General features: G+C 31.1%; 1 protein-coding gene across 3 annotated transcripts in view; it reads left to right on the top strand.

Annotated features, from left to right (window-relative positions):
- Positions 1 to 16,543, top strand: part of LOC147072430 (uncharacterized) — a 289,337-nt gene that overhangs the window by 256,885 nt on the left and 15,909 nt on the right. For all 3 annotated transcript variants that reach the window (XR_015070705.1, XM_085947663.1, XM_085947662.1), the window contains exon 14: positions 10,600 to 10,714. Coding sequence is in view for 2 of the 3 variants with exons in the window: in XM_085947663.1 (XP_085803789.1) it covers positions 10,600 to 10,714 (115 nt within the window). In the remaining variant the exon portion in view is untranslated. The remainder of the gene's footprint in view (positions 1 to 10,599; positions 10,715 to 16,543) is intronic.

Raw genomic sequence — 16,543 nt, 5'->3', positions numbered from 1 at the left:
AAGTAAAAATATGGTATTTTTTGGTGAAAACCGAAGTTTTAAACTAACTTTTCTCTTATATTATCGTCACTGTAGAGGCCAATAATTGTCGTTACCCTCATTTTTCACCGAAGTGAATTTTTGGTAGCAATGGACTTATTGCATACTCTTATACGAACTGGCCAAGTATCATAAATCCCAAAAAAAATATTTCATATCAAAATAATTCAAAACTATTTTTAAGCCATTTGTAACTTGACAAAAAATATTACAGCCAATTGCTATAATCCTCTAAACGTAAGCCACTGGTGTGTCAATAAAAGAAAATTCTCAATTTGTAATAAAATAATATATATAAAATAAAAAATAAGTATTATGTAAAATAAAAAATATTTTTTTTTTACTTTCACAGTTTTTTTCACTTCCTGAACAATTTAATATTTGAGGGTTGTAAAATTATTGAATTGTTTTGACATGATCTCTAAATATACAGTCTTTTTACTTAGTATGGCAGAATAGGCCACGAGATAAGATTACAGTAGTATATAGTAGCAGTTAAATAATCATAAAAAATACCGGGTTGAGAAAATCACAAAGATATAGATATTGTGACCCCCACGGTGACCGCGCGGCATAAGTGTTGGACTTTAAAGCCGTGGGTCCCAGGTTCGAATCCTGGGTCTGGCAAGTACACATATTGTTTTTCAATTTGTGTGTGTCAGGATATGGACCTAATAGGTTGAGCAAGTGGCTGACATCCATTTCTCGTAAAAAACAAAATCTGTCAATACAAACCTCCACTCTGTGGAGGCCCATATGATCCTATCAGGATCGGACATGGTCGAAAAAAAAAATATAGATATTGTGAGTATTCATTTACGGGGTCGCAATTTTATTGTACTGATTTATCAGAGTGCGCTTCTCAAAATGAACATAAAATACGTTTTCTGAAAACAGTCCGGGTTATTATTAAGTTATTAGGATTAAGTGGTTAAAAAATGTTTTATTTTTTAACCAAATACTAACTTAATATCACACATATGCTTTAAGTGATATTCCTATGCAAAGGTAACCCGACTCAAAATATTGTACTTTTACACCCGACAGTCATAAATTGAATGTTAATTCATAATCTAAGATGTTTTCTAGTTCCTTCTTAACTGGAAAATTCAATAAAAAAAATGATGAATAATATTTATTTTAATGCCCCTTTAAAAAGATGAATATTAGGTTCGTAATATCGAAAATAAATAAATTGAGGCTATCGGTTTCAAAGTCAGTTACCGCCATTTATTATATTATTCTTAATTCTCTTAGTACTGTTCTATCTTAATATTATGTTTATTCATAAACTATTAAATCCAGCTTCGTTTGTTAGGAAAATAGTTAACTGGAGATTGATTTCATAACATATTTTTATTGATTGAAAAATAAACTTTTATATCGTTTTTATTTCATTAATCGCTTTTTAAAATTACTTTCCAATAATATGTTTGAAATAAAAAAAAATATTATTACTTCTTTCTTGCGATTATCTCAAAATGGTGTAATATGGAGGTAATCGACTTTAGAATAATTTTGAAAAACTGTAGAAAACGTCATATTATATAATGTACACCACGTGGGACTCGAACCTCACACCTTTTTACCGTTTGGTTTATACCACAGCCCCAACACAAACCTATGCTTAATAACCAAAACAATAATAATGATTTATTGTTATAATAGTTATTCATATTTTTTTCGTATTAATCATATTGCCAATAATGCTATTTTTAATTGCCATCTCTTTGTCACGATCCCGTCAATATAACTGTGACTTATTTTCAAAAGCTATCGACCATCTTAAAACTCATTTGCGAATGGTCTACACTCTACAATATAAATTCCTGTTAATTTCCGTTTTCAGTGGTACTATTGATTTTCATATACATAACGTCTCACATACCAGGACATGGTTACTGTTTCACATTATGCACAATAGGTCGATTAAATTTTCATATAAAAGAGAAACTGTTTACGGTATATGCACATAATATCAATTTGCATCTACATACGCAAATAGGTAAACTCTACGATATGTTCCGCTTCATATATGGACACAATTGCAATATTCGCGATTATTTTACCATACTCTATGTATAATAGTTTCGTTAGTAAGCATTTATTAAACTGTATAGATTTTTTTGAGTTCTACTAAAACTTTTGGTTAGGTACTAAAATTACCAGGAATAATAAATCTATTAACTTATCATGTATGCTTATAAGACGTGGTTTCTCTTTTTTATGTTTCCAAAAAGTATTATAACTAATTGTAAGTGCATAATCAACATCATATTATAATGTTCTGACGGTCTTATTGAATATGCACACATAGACGAACCTTTTTGTATTCTAATCTAAGTTGTATCTATTCTAAAAATATGTCGGTCTGTGATTTTTAAATATTATCCATTTTATCATTATATTGACTATTTTAATGATACACAAACAATAATATATATAAATATATTTGTGACCAACTTTTATAGCATGTCTTTCGATATAATACTGGTCAATGGGTATACTTTGAATGGCTCCTTAGTGGTTACTATTCTCACCCAAATGGAGCAAACTACGGAATTCGAATTCCACTCAGTTCATGACGTTTTCTAGGTTTTTTACTTATATGATTATTTCAGAAACTTTTAAAGATTACTAATGTTCAGTAAATAATGATACATTCTTCAATCTTGTGTATACGTCTTGAATTGCTAACTCGGGTCAGTAGCTTATTGTATAGAACTCTCACAAAGAATCTATCATTTTGCATACTGCCCTTCCAAGGAATAAGACAGTAACTGACTCTCACACACTTTCTAGATAAATTACATGTGTTTTTTTTTCAAATTTGAATACTGTCAATTAATAAAAAGGGTGATATTTTTATTAGTAAGATGTTAAAATACAAACAAAGTAATAAAAAAAACAAGCTGTAAATGCAATATATAGGTGCAATGACTGCCTGTTTGCTAAGAAATGTGTATCATTTTAGCAGATGTCTATTTTTTCACTTAGGATTTCATCGGTATTTTAGTGATAATACTGATTTTAAAGTGAACATAATACATACTTCATTGCATACTACATAGGCATTCATAACTCAATTTCACAAATTTTGCGAATTACTGCCTTCTTCCTTGGAAGAGCAATATAGAAAATTTGCTGTTCGTTTTAATTTTTTTTAAATTTTTCAATTTCAAAAAGTTTTTTATTTCTGAATTTTAGAATATATGACGACAATATTGCGTGCTTTATATACATTACATTCATACTAATAAATTCTCTAGTTTAAAGTATCCATGCATAATTATCACATTAACCATAAAATCAACACACAACATAATTTATCACACCATACAATACTTTGTGTCTTTCCAGTGATAAGTTCAGTTATCACCACAAACGATCGTTTGTAATAAAAATGGCTGTTAAAAACGATGCTAATCGTTTGATTTGACCTACATACTTGCGCACATTTTTAGTAAAAACATATACAAGACATACATTACATGAATAGATTAATCAACACGGTTTTTCTGTGAAACGGTAATCTTATTCGCCTTTTCTGTCAATGCAGATTATAATCTACTTTATAAATAATCTACCTGCACCTCAGATGTTGATGAAACCTTTATCTATAGAGATGGAGGCCAAATGTTTATATGTAATTCATTTGCCTTACTTGAGACTCATACCCACTACCCGATCGTGTCCATAGAACAATTTTTAATACACATTTAATGATAACTGCTTTGAATATTAATTTGCTACTGTAAGTAGATTGCAGGTACGCCTTCGATTTGAATTTTTCTATCTTTTTTAGATACTTTAATTTGGGGTTGGTTGACTATGAAAAATATCATATATAATTTTTGATAAGATAACTGGGTGGAAGGAAAAAAATTGAAAGCAAACGAGAAATCTATCTACATAAATTCTGGGCAGAAAAATAGTTTTTACGGTTGGACAGAAAATACTAAAAAAAATATATATAAAATATTATATATTTTAAACTGCATTCTATTGAATTGTTTTTTTAATACAGCCCTATTATATTACTTAATACGAGCTTTAAGCATAAAAAGCTACCCCATGCTTCAAACTTTTTGACTTTGAAAAAATATTCCTTATATAAGAGAAAAGTTAATAATTCAACCGATTGTTGCTTCCAAAATATTTATAAAAATACACTATTTGCAAAATAAATGCATAATTTAAAAATAACTTTGATAAATAATTTTGAATGACCTTTATATGCAGTTATATTTACATCATCACTAAACTTATACAATTTTTTTTATATTATTATTAGTAGTTATTTTAATTTGTTATGCATTGAATAATTAATTATATATTATACAGTTATCTAACCAAATGTTAACATCATCATTTGCATTAATATGCAGTGACATATTATGTTTTTTTTTATACTTTGACGTAGTAATTGTAAGCCATACTCATAATAATTTGTTCTCAACACAAATATTAATATTCAAGCAAAAAACTGCGTTGTTGTCGTTCTCTTTTTGTCGTGCGCACAAAAACTTCCTAACGAAAAAGCTACAAAGGTCATCCGTTCGATAAGTATCTACCCAAGTCGATAAATCATCGAAATATGATATCATGGGAATCACGATGATTCGTAAAAATAACAAATTTGATGAAGCGATTTCACCTTGGAATATTAAGTAAACCAAGATTTCTTTGTTTCTTGAAAACTCCCAACAGGTATTAACAGTAAATAGCAAATTAATAAATAATAAATATCATTGTTTCCGATGCTAATATTCAATTTCATTGACATTAATAATACGCCAACATTAATCAGATGCATTTAGTAAAATATTTTTGTTTGGTAAAATTCTCTTCAATGTTATTTGATTCTAATAGACTCAAGCTTTGTACCATTCCATTTGAGTCATTTTTTACGACCCGGGTTTTGCCTTCCGGCATCTTCAGGCGCTGTGTACGCTCACCAAAGGCAAACATACAATGACAACAAACACTCTTAACTCTAGCTTATATTATAATAAATCAATACAATAAAGTAGGTAAAAAACTTCATTACCTATCCATCAAGACAACTCAAGGGTCAACAATAAAAAAAATAACAAACAAATTATGAATAGTTGAAGTGTTAGTAAAAAACCTAATTAGTAAAAACCCCTATCTTCTTAATAATAATACACTCGATTAGCATATTATAATAAATCGTCAATGCCTAATAATAAATCATTAGTAGGTACTTATAAACAGTAAAAAATACTACCCTCAAGAAGTATAAATCGTCAATTCTAGGAACAATGGTAACGTATTGGAAATTAAATGGAATGGTACAAAGCTTACATATATTAGAATTTAAATTCAAATTCATTCAACTACCTTCGGTCGATAGTAGTCATTAATGTTATTTGATTCATTCAAAAACAATCTGATGGCTAAAAGTAAATACTTATACATATATATCTATTCTATTAGAATATAGTGATGTTATTTAACTCTCATTTTTATCAAAATACATATTGATGTATAGTGTCATGGCCCGCACATCCTGAAGCGGGCCCCGGGCCTGGATCTACGGTGGGCCCCCCTACCTATAGCTAAGGTTAAGGGCACTTACCATATTATGAAGCACTGATCGCGACTTCCTTTTATGGTAGCCAAGTAACATGCCACCCTTTGCCATATTGGATAAAAGCCATTTTGCAAGTTAGTGGACACAGTTAAAATAATTATAAAATAAAATTCTACACTTAAATTATCATTTAATTATGCGAATCATCATTATACCTACATCAAATTACATTGGAGAGCCACATATTTTTGAATGATGATAATCATCCCACAGGCGACTTTTTTACTATTAGAGCAAATTTGTGGTGTGTGTTTTTCTCACATAACTGGTTGACCCGCCACACCGGGCCCCCAGGCTAGAGCCCCCCATGTGTGGCCCTGATGACGGTTTACTAAAGCTATTCTTAACTCATTGTGATTTTTCAATGAAACTTATTCAGCATATTTGTGTTTTAGCGTATTACACAAATGTTTAATATTCGGTTGAATAGTCAAAAGAGGTTTCATCAAATTCCTGTCGTGTGCAAAGCAGCCTTCCCCGTTTATTATTTTTTTATATTTCTCAATGCTGAACGCCCCAAATTCACACTGTAAATATTTTTGAAATAGCGGTAGAGCTTTTTTCGATAATTCACGAATGTTGGAAGGTTTGGTGTTATCATCATCAGCCGGGGTCAATCGACTGCTGAATTGAGGCCTACCCAAGCTTCTTCCAACTCTCTCGGTCCTGTGTCATTCGCTGCCACGTATTTCCGCCGAACTTTACCAGTTCGTCAATCCAGTGGCTTTTAGGACGACCCTGTGGCCGTTTCGTGCCCCTTGGGTACCACTGGAGGACGGCATTTGTCCAGCAAACGTCCTTTCGGCGAGCAATGTGCCCCGCCCATCTCCATTTCAGCTGTTTGGCAAAGTCTATTACATCGCGTACTCCTGTCTGCTTCCTAACCCATTCGTTTCTCTTACGGTCCTTTCGCGTGATGCCCGACATACACCTCTCCATGCCTCGCTGTGCGACTCTTAACCTTTGGACATCTCTCGTGTTGAGGCTCCACGTCTCGCAGCCATACATGAGCTCATTACTAAGCAATATAATATATGTAAAACTAAAGAAAATTTAACGGCTTACTTGGAGGCCTCACTTGGCACATCGGTTGAAAAACACTGATAAATAAAACATTATTTAGACTCTAACTTTTAATATTTTGTCCGAAATATCTTAACATTAAAATTGATAACTAAGAGCGGAATGCACAATCTAAGATTTCGTTCCTAAGGATAAGTCGCCGAAAAGCATGACTTAACTATAGACAATCCTGAGTAGAGAGTTAAGGAATCCTTAACCATAGACTACTTTTGTTATGAACACGCCCCCTTCTGTATTACCATTTACCACTGACAGCTGCTGTCAAAATAAATTCGCATGTCTATAACACAGTCCATACACTCAAATTCATTTAACAATGTATCTCAATATGGATATTGATAGTGTTAATTCGTTTGGCATGTACTTGCAGAGTTTTATTTTATTTTTATACGCCAGCCCGCAGAAATACAAAATACCAGATGAAGAATGACACTTGATGCTAGTGTTACCATGTTTAAAAAAAATCTTGTGGTGCCTGTGCAATCACGTATAATGACTTATAACGGAAACATAAGAGTATTATAATTAAATATTATTATGTATTTATAGTTATTGCATTTATTAAATGCAGTTGTCATATTTTTGTCATCGTTTAACAATAATAAAATAATTTACCTAATTTACCTAACGAGAATTTTTAAATATGGTATTATTTTCAATAAAAATGATCTTAACTAAGGACAGTGTTTCTGCATAGTGTTTTCTGCTAAGGAAATTTTAGTTATGACAAATGTTTCTGCATTCCGCTCTAACTTTACAAAAATTCTTAAAATAATTTACGAAATGTGTTTCAAAAGAATGTTTAATGTATTACAGTAAATAAATACTCCGGGAATGCTACGATTTTGCGATTCAGAAAAGAGTTCTTGTAGCTCTCAATACAGTTATGAATACCTTCGCATCTTCTGACATACTTATCTACATATTATTAATTTGTTAAGTGAATTGTCACTTAATTATAAAGTCGCTTATATTGACACATATCCAGAATCGTAGCTTTTGAAATTAAATCTTCAACATTACTAAGTGTGTACTTATATATTTAATACCGTTGAATCCGGTCAATATAAAAGCCATTGAATATTGTGCGATATGTCAGGTCAAACCGCAAAGTACAAACCGATAGGTCACCACTCAATCATTTTATAAATCAACAGTACGATTGACATAACGAAATGTTATGCAGAGGAATGCATGTAAATATTATAGGAAATAAATAATGATATTTGCGGGAAGGTACTTGAATAAATAATAAAAAATATATATTATATAAAATATTTAGTCAGCTGTGCTTTACATATCGATGTAATGTCAATACCCCGTATCTGAGTCAGTGGCGGCCGATGACAATAATATTAGGGAGTGCAAAAAAAAACTCACCTATTTATGCAAGAAGTTCACCCTCCGATTTTTTTACTTTGAAAACATGTCGATTACGCAAAATATTGAAGTCCGATATTAATGATAAGTATCTAAATTTAAATATGTCCAAAGGGCGTCCCGCTGCATTATTTACCAGTATTTTGGAGAAATCGCAACGATTTTCTTTAATATATTCAACTAAATATGATATCATAGTCACTGTTCAATACTGTACATAGTTAACGAACCTTACAAGTTCAACAATACACCTCGACTGACCTTGACTGATGTGAATACATACTTATAACTTTTCGTAAAGCTCGTAATAAACAGTCGTTTCGGGGAGAACAGCAACATTTGACGATTAAAATATTCCATATTTGAATGTGTCACCACCAGTTTCATTATGAAAGTAATATTAGTATGACGTCACAAATATTAATTTTTAGGCAGGACATATCCGATTATGCACGCCTTAGTAGTGTTTTTTGGAAGGAATTCGCGGGAAATTTCGAATTGGTGAACTCGTATACATATTATATTGTTATGATATGGATATCGTCTTTTAATTGATAATAATACAGAGATGCACTGCACTTTTGCTCTTTTACAAGAGCCGTCACTTTATCTCACCTATATGATGAAAATGACTTTTTTGTGTACTAAAAACAACAAAAATACTGCCCATCCACTGCGTAATTCCCATATCTGTAGTTATTTTAACAAAAATAATATATTAGTAATTTCCGGTATCTGAAGATTGCAGAAATGAACCTGTAATAGGCCGTATCATGACAATCGTGTTGCATGACGTGTGTTGAATTCAGCTTCAAAATGTCACTTTCGAATAATTTAAAAGGTAAAACAGTAAGTAATAAATAATAAATTTGGATGTTTATCTTTATATATATATGTCCCATTTTATTGGATGTTATCATTATATGAGGCGTTATGTGCTTTGCTTTACCACTTTTTACGTTACGGGTTATTGACATGCTATGTAGTTACAACATGTGTGAACTATTAACAGTCAGATATTAAATATTTAGGTAGTTTATTTAGCTTCTTGCACAATTTTTATAAAGTCACTTACGAGATATTGACATTAGGACATTAATATTTTTCTCAAATATACATTTTTTCGATTATAAACATTACTTCCTCACTTTACAAATCGGTATCATTTATTATTCAGACGAATATTAGAGATTTCACTCCCGGAAAGAATTATCGATATTGGGATTTCGGAATTGATATTGTTTTAACCCAGGGTTGGCGAATCTTTTTACGTATGCGTGCCACAAATTTCCATATATTATTTTTCAATTGTCTGACGTGCCGAGTAGTTTTTCATGGGGGAAAAATGAAAAAAAAATTCTATTAAAAAGGTTTGAAAATTACAATTGAGTTCTTGAGATTCTATCTTTCGCCGTGTTTGTAGCCTTTCTATATCTTTTATTCTTTGAATAATTTTTTCATGTTCAAAGAAATCGTAGAAGCATTTTAACCACACTTCTTCTTTCATTTTTAGCGATTATTTTTGAAGATCAGCTGTTGATATTTGAATGACTGCCGATAAATTTCATGATGTTTATTGAATGAATATTTTTATTTTTAATTGCCTGAATGGTCTCAAGCATTGTAAATCGATCAACATCAGTGGTTGACGACGCGGCTTTTCCCCCGCCTGATGAGGTAAGTGCGATCATAGTATTTATTTATGACGCACAAAGCTAAAGGACCGGCCTATAAAATTATATATTTACATTAATTTATGAATTTCGTCGTTTCCGTTTGCGCATCGTTTGGTAAATATTATTCGTAAAAATAATATCAAATTTAAATAAAAATAAATATTTTTTAATATTATGTAACTTATATATTTATTTGTAAAACTCTTTGGTATTTTTTTATTATGTAATTTTACTCTCTTCAAAATAAAACATTCGCGAGCCATAAGCTCGCCACCCCTGTTTTGACCCAATCCCGAGATTTGTAAAAATAAAATGAAACTAAATATATTTTCTTATATTATCGTATTATTTAAGTAAGTATAGCAAAATAATTTCAATAATCATACTAAATAAAAAAATGTAGTTTTATGAATAATTAAACAGTTATGGTGTTGTACAGTTTTGAATGTTATCAATCGAAGCGGGTTCTATTTAGAAAAATATAAATTTAAAAAAAATGGCACCATGAATACTAATAATTATTTTATCTAACTATAATAAAATAATAATATAAGAAACCGTATATTTCCATAAATATCTAGCCATTTTCATATATTTTAATGTTTTATTTTTCTAGAAATTCTTCGATCCCATTATTCAAATTATTAAAAATTTTGACATCAAAAAATCAAAATCTAATGACATTTATTATATGTATGCATCTTAAATTTGAATATAAATAGTGATATTATGAATTGCTCATCATTACCATAAATTAAAAGCTAAATTAATATGGAGATTATTTAAATGCTTATTTTTTCACAGGGTCGAAGAAGAATTCCAGCGGAAGAGGGCTCGCGAGAAGGCATCCATCAGACAGCAACTTCGTCTCGTCAGCTTGGATGAGTCATGCTCCAGTCTGCCGTCATCCTGGGGACAGGTCAGTTGATATCATCACCTATTATTTACTTCTAAGTACCAATAAATTGCAACACACGTTTTATACTTTTTTGTAGTGGTAATAAAACTGATTAAAAATTAATTAATTTTGTAAAATTGGAAAATCTAATATAAACGTGTTTCAAATGTAAATCTGTTGATTTCAATAGTCTTCTTTTACTTAATAGATATTATGGTCCAAGTAGTTCAATGCATAAGGTACTTACGTCTCTTATCGAGGGTTTCGGGTTCAAATCCCACTGAGTTCACAACACAATACATCTTTCTGATTTTCTCAAACCTGAGTAATTCTATAATGTGTTTCGCTAAGTACTGTAATAACCGGTTAAAAGAATGATAACATTTTTATAAAATGTATATAATATTATGTTCGCCTTGATGGCCGAGCGGGTAACGTGTCAGCCTATAATGTCGTATGCCCGTGTTTGAATCCCGGGTGTGGAAAAAAATATCACATATTATTTATCAATGTGTATTTGGACCCAGAGTCTGGACTGGACCTATTGGGTTGAACAAGTGGCTAACATACAGTTCTGGAAAAACAAAAATCTGTTAACAAATCCACCACTATTTTTGTGGTTCATATAATTTTCTTAGAATAAGAAAAAAAATATCGCCACATATAAAAAAACAGTACGAGACATTATTACCCCACATAATAAATTTTATCAGGTATAGATACAAAAAAAAATAAGTTTATAATTTATTATACTTAAGTAATACTTATTATAATATTGCGGACAGCTGAAATAATTTCCAAATTAAAATAGAGTAAAGACAGGGCGAAATTATCATGAACTATCTCCAATTAAACACTGAATAATTCTATATCCAATGCTTACTATTGATTGGCGATATCTTTCTAATATAATTCGTCACCTCAATACTATAACTTTACTAGATAACTTGATTTTCACTGTTTTTGACATAGCTATTAAATATGATTCTACATTTGTTTTTCTACAAATTGGTAAAAATGGGTAAGTTAGAAGTTAATGGGAACTGTACTAATTTTGTGTTTAAAAATATTAGATAACTGTCTTTAAAACCATAAATGCATTAAATAAATAAAATAATATATCTACGATATTGTTTCATAGAATTGAATATTATTTAATCGTTCCCAATTAAACAAGTACAATATTCTATTTTTATTTTAAATAATAATTATAGCCTAGATTCATGTTAATCAAGTAAAGTTTGAATTTCATTTTCCCACCAATAGCCAAATCAGAGTTATCTAGTTTATTGAGGTGATGAACTTATTGTTGAAATACACCAATAAAATAATTATTAAAGTTTGACAAATTGGGTCAAATAAAACACTTTTTTTTCATTGGCCCATTATAACGGGCGAACGTTGTTATAGTTTTATAGTTCTTTGCAGTATGTTCATTTGACATTTTATTGTAACGTTTATGAATATAAATTTAGCATTGTCTTTTATAACATCAATTTAGGTTGGCATTTAAAACGTGGTGCCCTTTTTGGGCGGGCTGGTATGCATGAAGAATTCCTTCGCACGACAATACAGTTACGACTTTCTTTAACGAGCTTATAAACTAAGCTAGATAGCGGTATCTCCACAATCCGAAAAATAAGGGTAATTAAATCCGCGTTGACAGTCAACGGTTCGGATATAAATTCGGTCATTTTCCGCTTTGATGAGCTGTCGCCACCTCAATGGTAATATGTTTCGTCACCTATGTGGAGTTATCTAAATAAATTGTCATAAAAAATAAAAGACATTTTGAATAAATTAATAAATTGTGAAGTCTTATAAAACCTATACTTATTACTAGTCTAAATATAAGCCATAAATAAAATCTGGACAAAATTAGGACGTCATTATTTGGCTAGATTTGATTATACATAATTTTGAAAACACTTCTGAGAAAATGTATTATAACCAATAGAAAAAATCTTTTTGAAAAAAGTAAGATACCCCGCAGGAATCGAACCTGCACCTATTGGGTTTCGCACCCGTGCACATTGACCACAATTCTGAAGACGCCGTACTTAATTGCGACAAATTTTAACTAGTGGCTCTTATAATACTCTCTGAAGCGATTTTCAAAATTGAGCTACATTGGCTATCGGCGTTTGTACTTTAAATCAAAGTAGGTATTACTTTGATTACTAACCGACGTCACGGATTACTTCATATTTTGTGTTGTAACTTACTTGAACTTGCTAATAATTTTTAAATAACAATTTTTTTTATTAAACGAATAATTCACAAGATTTAAGAATTTAACATTAATTATTGAACAAACTATTTTTACATAATTTTGAAAACATTTGATTATTTACAAAATTCAAAATGTTAAAATATTTTATACTAGCCGAAGTACCTGGCTACGCATAATTTCGCCTCTTTAATCGATATAATAATATGTATCCTACTTAACAAAACAATAATAATTACATTCTTCATTATTCAAATATCTATATCTAGGCATACAACATGTCAAAACGGAAATAATTCTGAACAAAAAATATTAATCCAAAACAATATGCGAACTTCATTTGTCGTGAAAATTTATAATTGGAATTGGCAGGAAATATAATTTTTACACACAAACTTTGTATTTTTTGGGTCTAGGACGATTCGGCGCCGGGAAACTGGGCGCTACGCAATCGAATGAAACTCGAAAATAAAGACGTTCGTGAATAATTGTACTTTAAAAATATGTATTTAATACATAATATAATATATCATTAAATATTACTTCGTGAGAATTTAAATATTTGCACGTAAATAGTGCATATTAATATTAATTATGCCAACGATAAGGAAGAAGACAAGAGTACGCGATGTGATAGTGGACTGGAAATGTCGAGTAGACAACCGCTGGACAAATACCGTCCTACAGTGGCACCCAAAGGGCACTAAACGCACACAGGGTTGCCATAAAACACGCTGGATAGACGAATTCATAAGTTTCAGTAGATATGCGTGGCAGCAAAGAACAGGGGACCGATAAGAGTAGAGGGAGCTAGAGGAGGCTTTCATCCAGCAGTGGATCGACCCCGGCTGATGATGATGATTTAATTTGTATATGAACATATTATTGTATCTTAGTAGGCAATAAAATATATTCCGCGTTATTCAAGTCTCAAAATATGATAATTTATTTTGGCGGAAATACTGAAGTATTCCATACTATTGGAAGATTTCTATTCATATACATACCTAATAATTAATACTATTTTAATGCCATATAATATAATAAAATTAATACTGACACGTAGATTGTTTCCTTCTGGATGTATTTGTATTGAATTAAAGCTAGTTGGAAGTTGCATGCAGTGTTAATATGAAATTCTCGGTAACACCACAATGTGCGAAATGCATTCCACTCCAGATTTGTATGCAAAATATGATCTTGCGGGACATATTTCCGTATTGTTTTGGTTAGATAAGTACATACAGTACATTCCATTCGAGATGGTCGGCTAACTTCCTCAAATTCGCGGTCTACCGATTGTTACACCGCTATGCTTATGAATATAATCATGATTCATACGAAACAGAAGTTTTCAAGGAGATCATAATACAACTAATATAACTTCCTCCTCTTATAACAACACTGGCTACACATCGATTATTCCAAAGACAAATCACTACTATTCATGAGAGCAAAAAGAGTGAAAAAAATTCATGTTAATGAAAACCACTTCTTTCTTAGTATTGTAGTTTTTTTTTTCTTTCATTTGTAATAGAATAATATTGTTTTGGAGTATGTAGTGGTAATTTATTTATTTATTTAGAATTCGAATTTTTAAATCACTTAATTCTTTTTGGCTGTCCAAAAAAAAATACGAAGTTCATATAGGAAACAACGAATTGTTTCTTTTTCCATCATTTTATTCATGTTTTTGTTATGTGTTATTTGTTTATTATAATCATTTTAATTTTGGTACGTTACATTAGTGGTGGATACAACAATTCCTATTGGTTTTCTGTAGGGTTATCACTTACGCACAAAATCGTAACTCTGCAAGCATATATGAAGAACGCCCTTTTGCCAGTCTGTAGATATTTATTTTGTAAACCTAACCTCATATTTAACTCAAAATCACCAAAATGTTACTTACGCCCTTTTGGCATGGATAAGTCGATGCACATAATGTATTTAAAACTAAATAAAGCATCATAAACACCACTTTCGAGATGCTCATTCATCGAATTTTAAAGATTTTGTATCGCGTCAAAAGTCCGTATAACATTCATTCACGAAAATAAATGCTCAACTTGATGGCTAAAACAGTAATTTGGTAATGGTGGTTTTAAATACAGGGAATCCCGAACAGTGATTGATACACAGATTGATTTTAATCAGATGGCGAATGAAGATAACCGCTATGACTCCAGATCATTACTCCAGTCAATTCTTGACTGGAAATGATGACTTCGCTGGCATGCTCTATGAGCTTGGTCTTGTTGCCATATTGTCATAAAATGTGTACGGAAAGGTAAGAGTTGCTCAAGTCGGTTCAACCAGCTGTTGGGCCCATCAGACAGTCCGACCTGTTCGCCACAAATGCCAATTTTGTTGCATTTTGCCAATTTTTTCATATTGCCAACGTGAAGATCTTAGATTGTTCAGCGGTTTGTAATAGCTTTTATTAATTACTACACATTAGTAATTGGCTCTACGTGCTCCTCTCTTCCATAGGTACTCTTCACTTAAAGTTGTGTAAATTCAGTCAAAGCACATTTGAGTTAATGGCGACCTCAGTCTTGGGTAACTGCTCCTGAGACATTCCCAGTCATAAAAAAATATATGATTCACAACCAAACGTAGGGTCTCGTGATACGCCCGATGAAGACCGGGTGTGGTGCGGGGCGGGTGTGATTTGGTGGGCCCATTAGCTCAAATGACTGATTTTAAGCACCGTGATAAAAAAAATCATAAAATTTCAACGTTCCTAGTAAAAATATCAATATAAGTATTTCTTTACTAGTATCACATCTATTACCTAACTAAAAATAATTATTATTGAAGCGGTTATGTTGATATATTATTTACATGGTTTTTTATGCTTTTGCGTAATATGTTGTACTCATTTTATGGGAAATACGCATATTTAAAAAAATAAACGTTACAATAATTCACAGGTTTGAATTGTTTCAAAGCCCCCTTTTAAAACAATTGCGTTATCTGTGTTAAGGAAAGTCAGTCAATTGCAGTCCCGAGGGTTTTCTTTAAAACTTTTTGTCAGCGGGAAAATGAATTGCAGTACGTCTCTCTGTCTTGTGCATGCGGAAAGTCTCAAACCGAATTTGGATTCATTTTCTGATTTTACATAACCATGAAAAACTCAATTTTCTAATTAGCATCTATTACCATAAATATTATCATAGATGAACATGTCCGAAATATACGAAAAAAATGTATAAATATCCTGGAAAAATAATTGCAACATAAGCATTTTTTTAGGAAAGGGGTTCAAACCTTGTAGCTATGAAAATAGGTCACGTTTTTGTAAGAACATCAAAACTAACTTAGTAATATTAAAAAAAACAAACTCATTGATAATATTATCATGCAATATTTACAACTAGGAAATGTTTTTACCTTGAATACCCCTATTAATCTGTCTAATCTTACATGATTTAAATACTTTCACAACGGCACCAGACGCGAGGGAATACTCGCGCATGTCTAAAACGCGTGATGCATTCATTACTGTGCTATTTTTCCTTTTGTCTTTCCAGATAATATTTTTTTTATGTAGATTACGTTTGACATTTTAGGATTTTATTTGAAATTATCACGAAATATTTGTATTAATAGTATTT

The sequence above is a fragment of the Rhyacophila brunnea genome, unplaced genomic scaffold (assembly GCF_057557595.1).
Source record: "Rhyacophila brunnea isolate RB1 unplaced genomic scaffold, BYU_Rbru_1.0 scaffold_2, whole genome shotgun sequence".
Classification (NCBI taxonomy): domain Eukaryota; kingdom Metazoa; phylum Arthropoda; class Insecta; order Trichoptera; family Rhyacophilidae; genus Rhyacophila; species Rhyacophila brunnea.
Note: the sequence above shows the minus strand (reverse complement) of the source record. Positions and strands in the feature narration are given on the sequence as shown.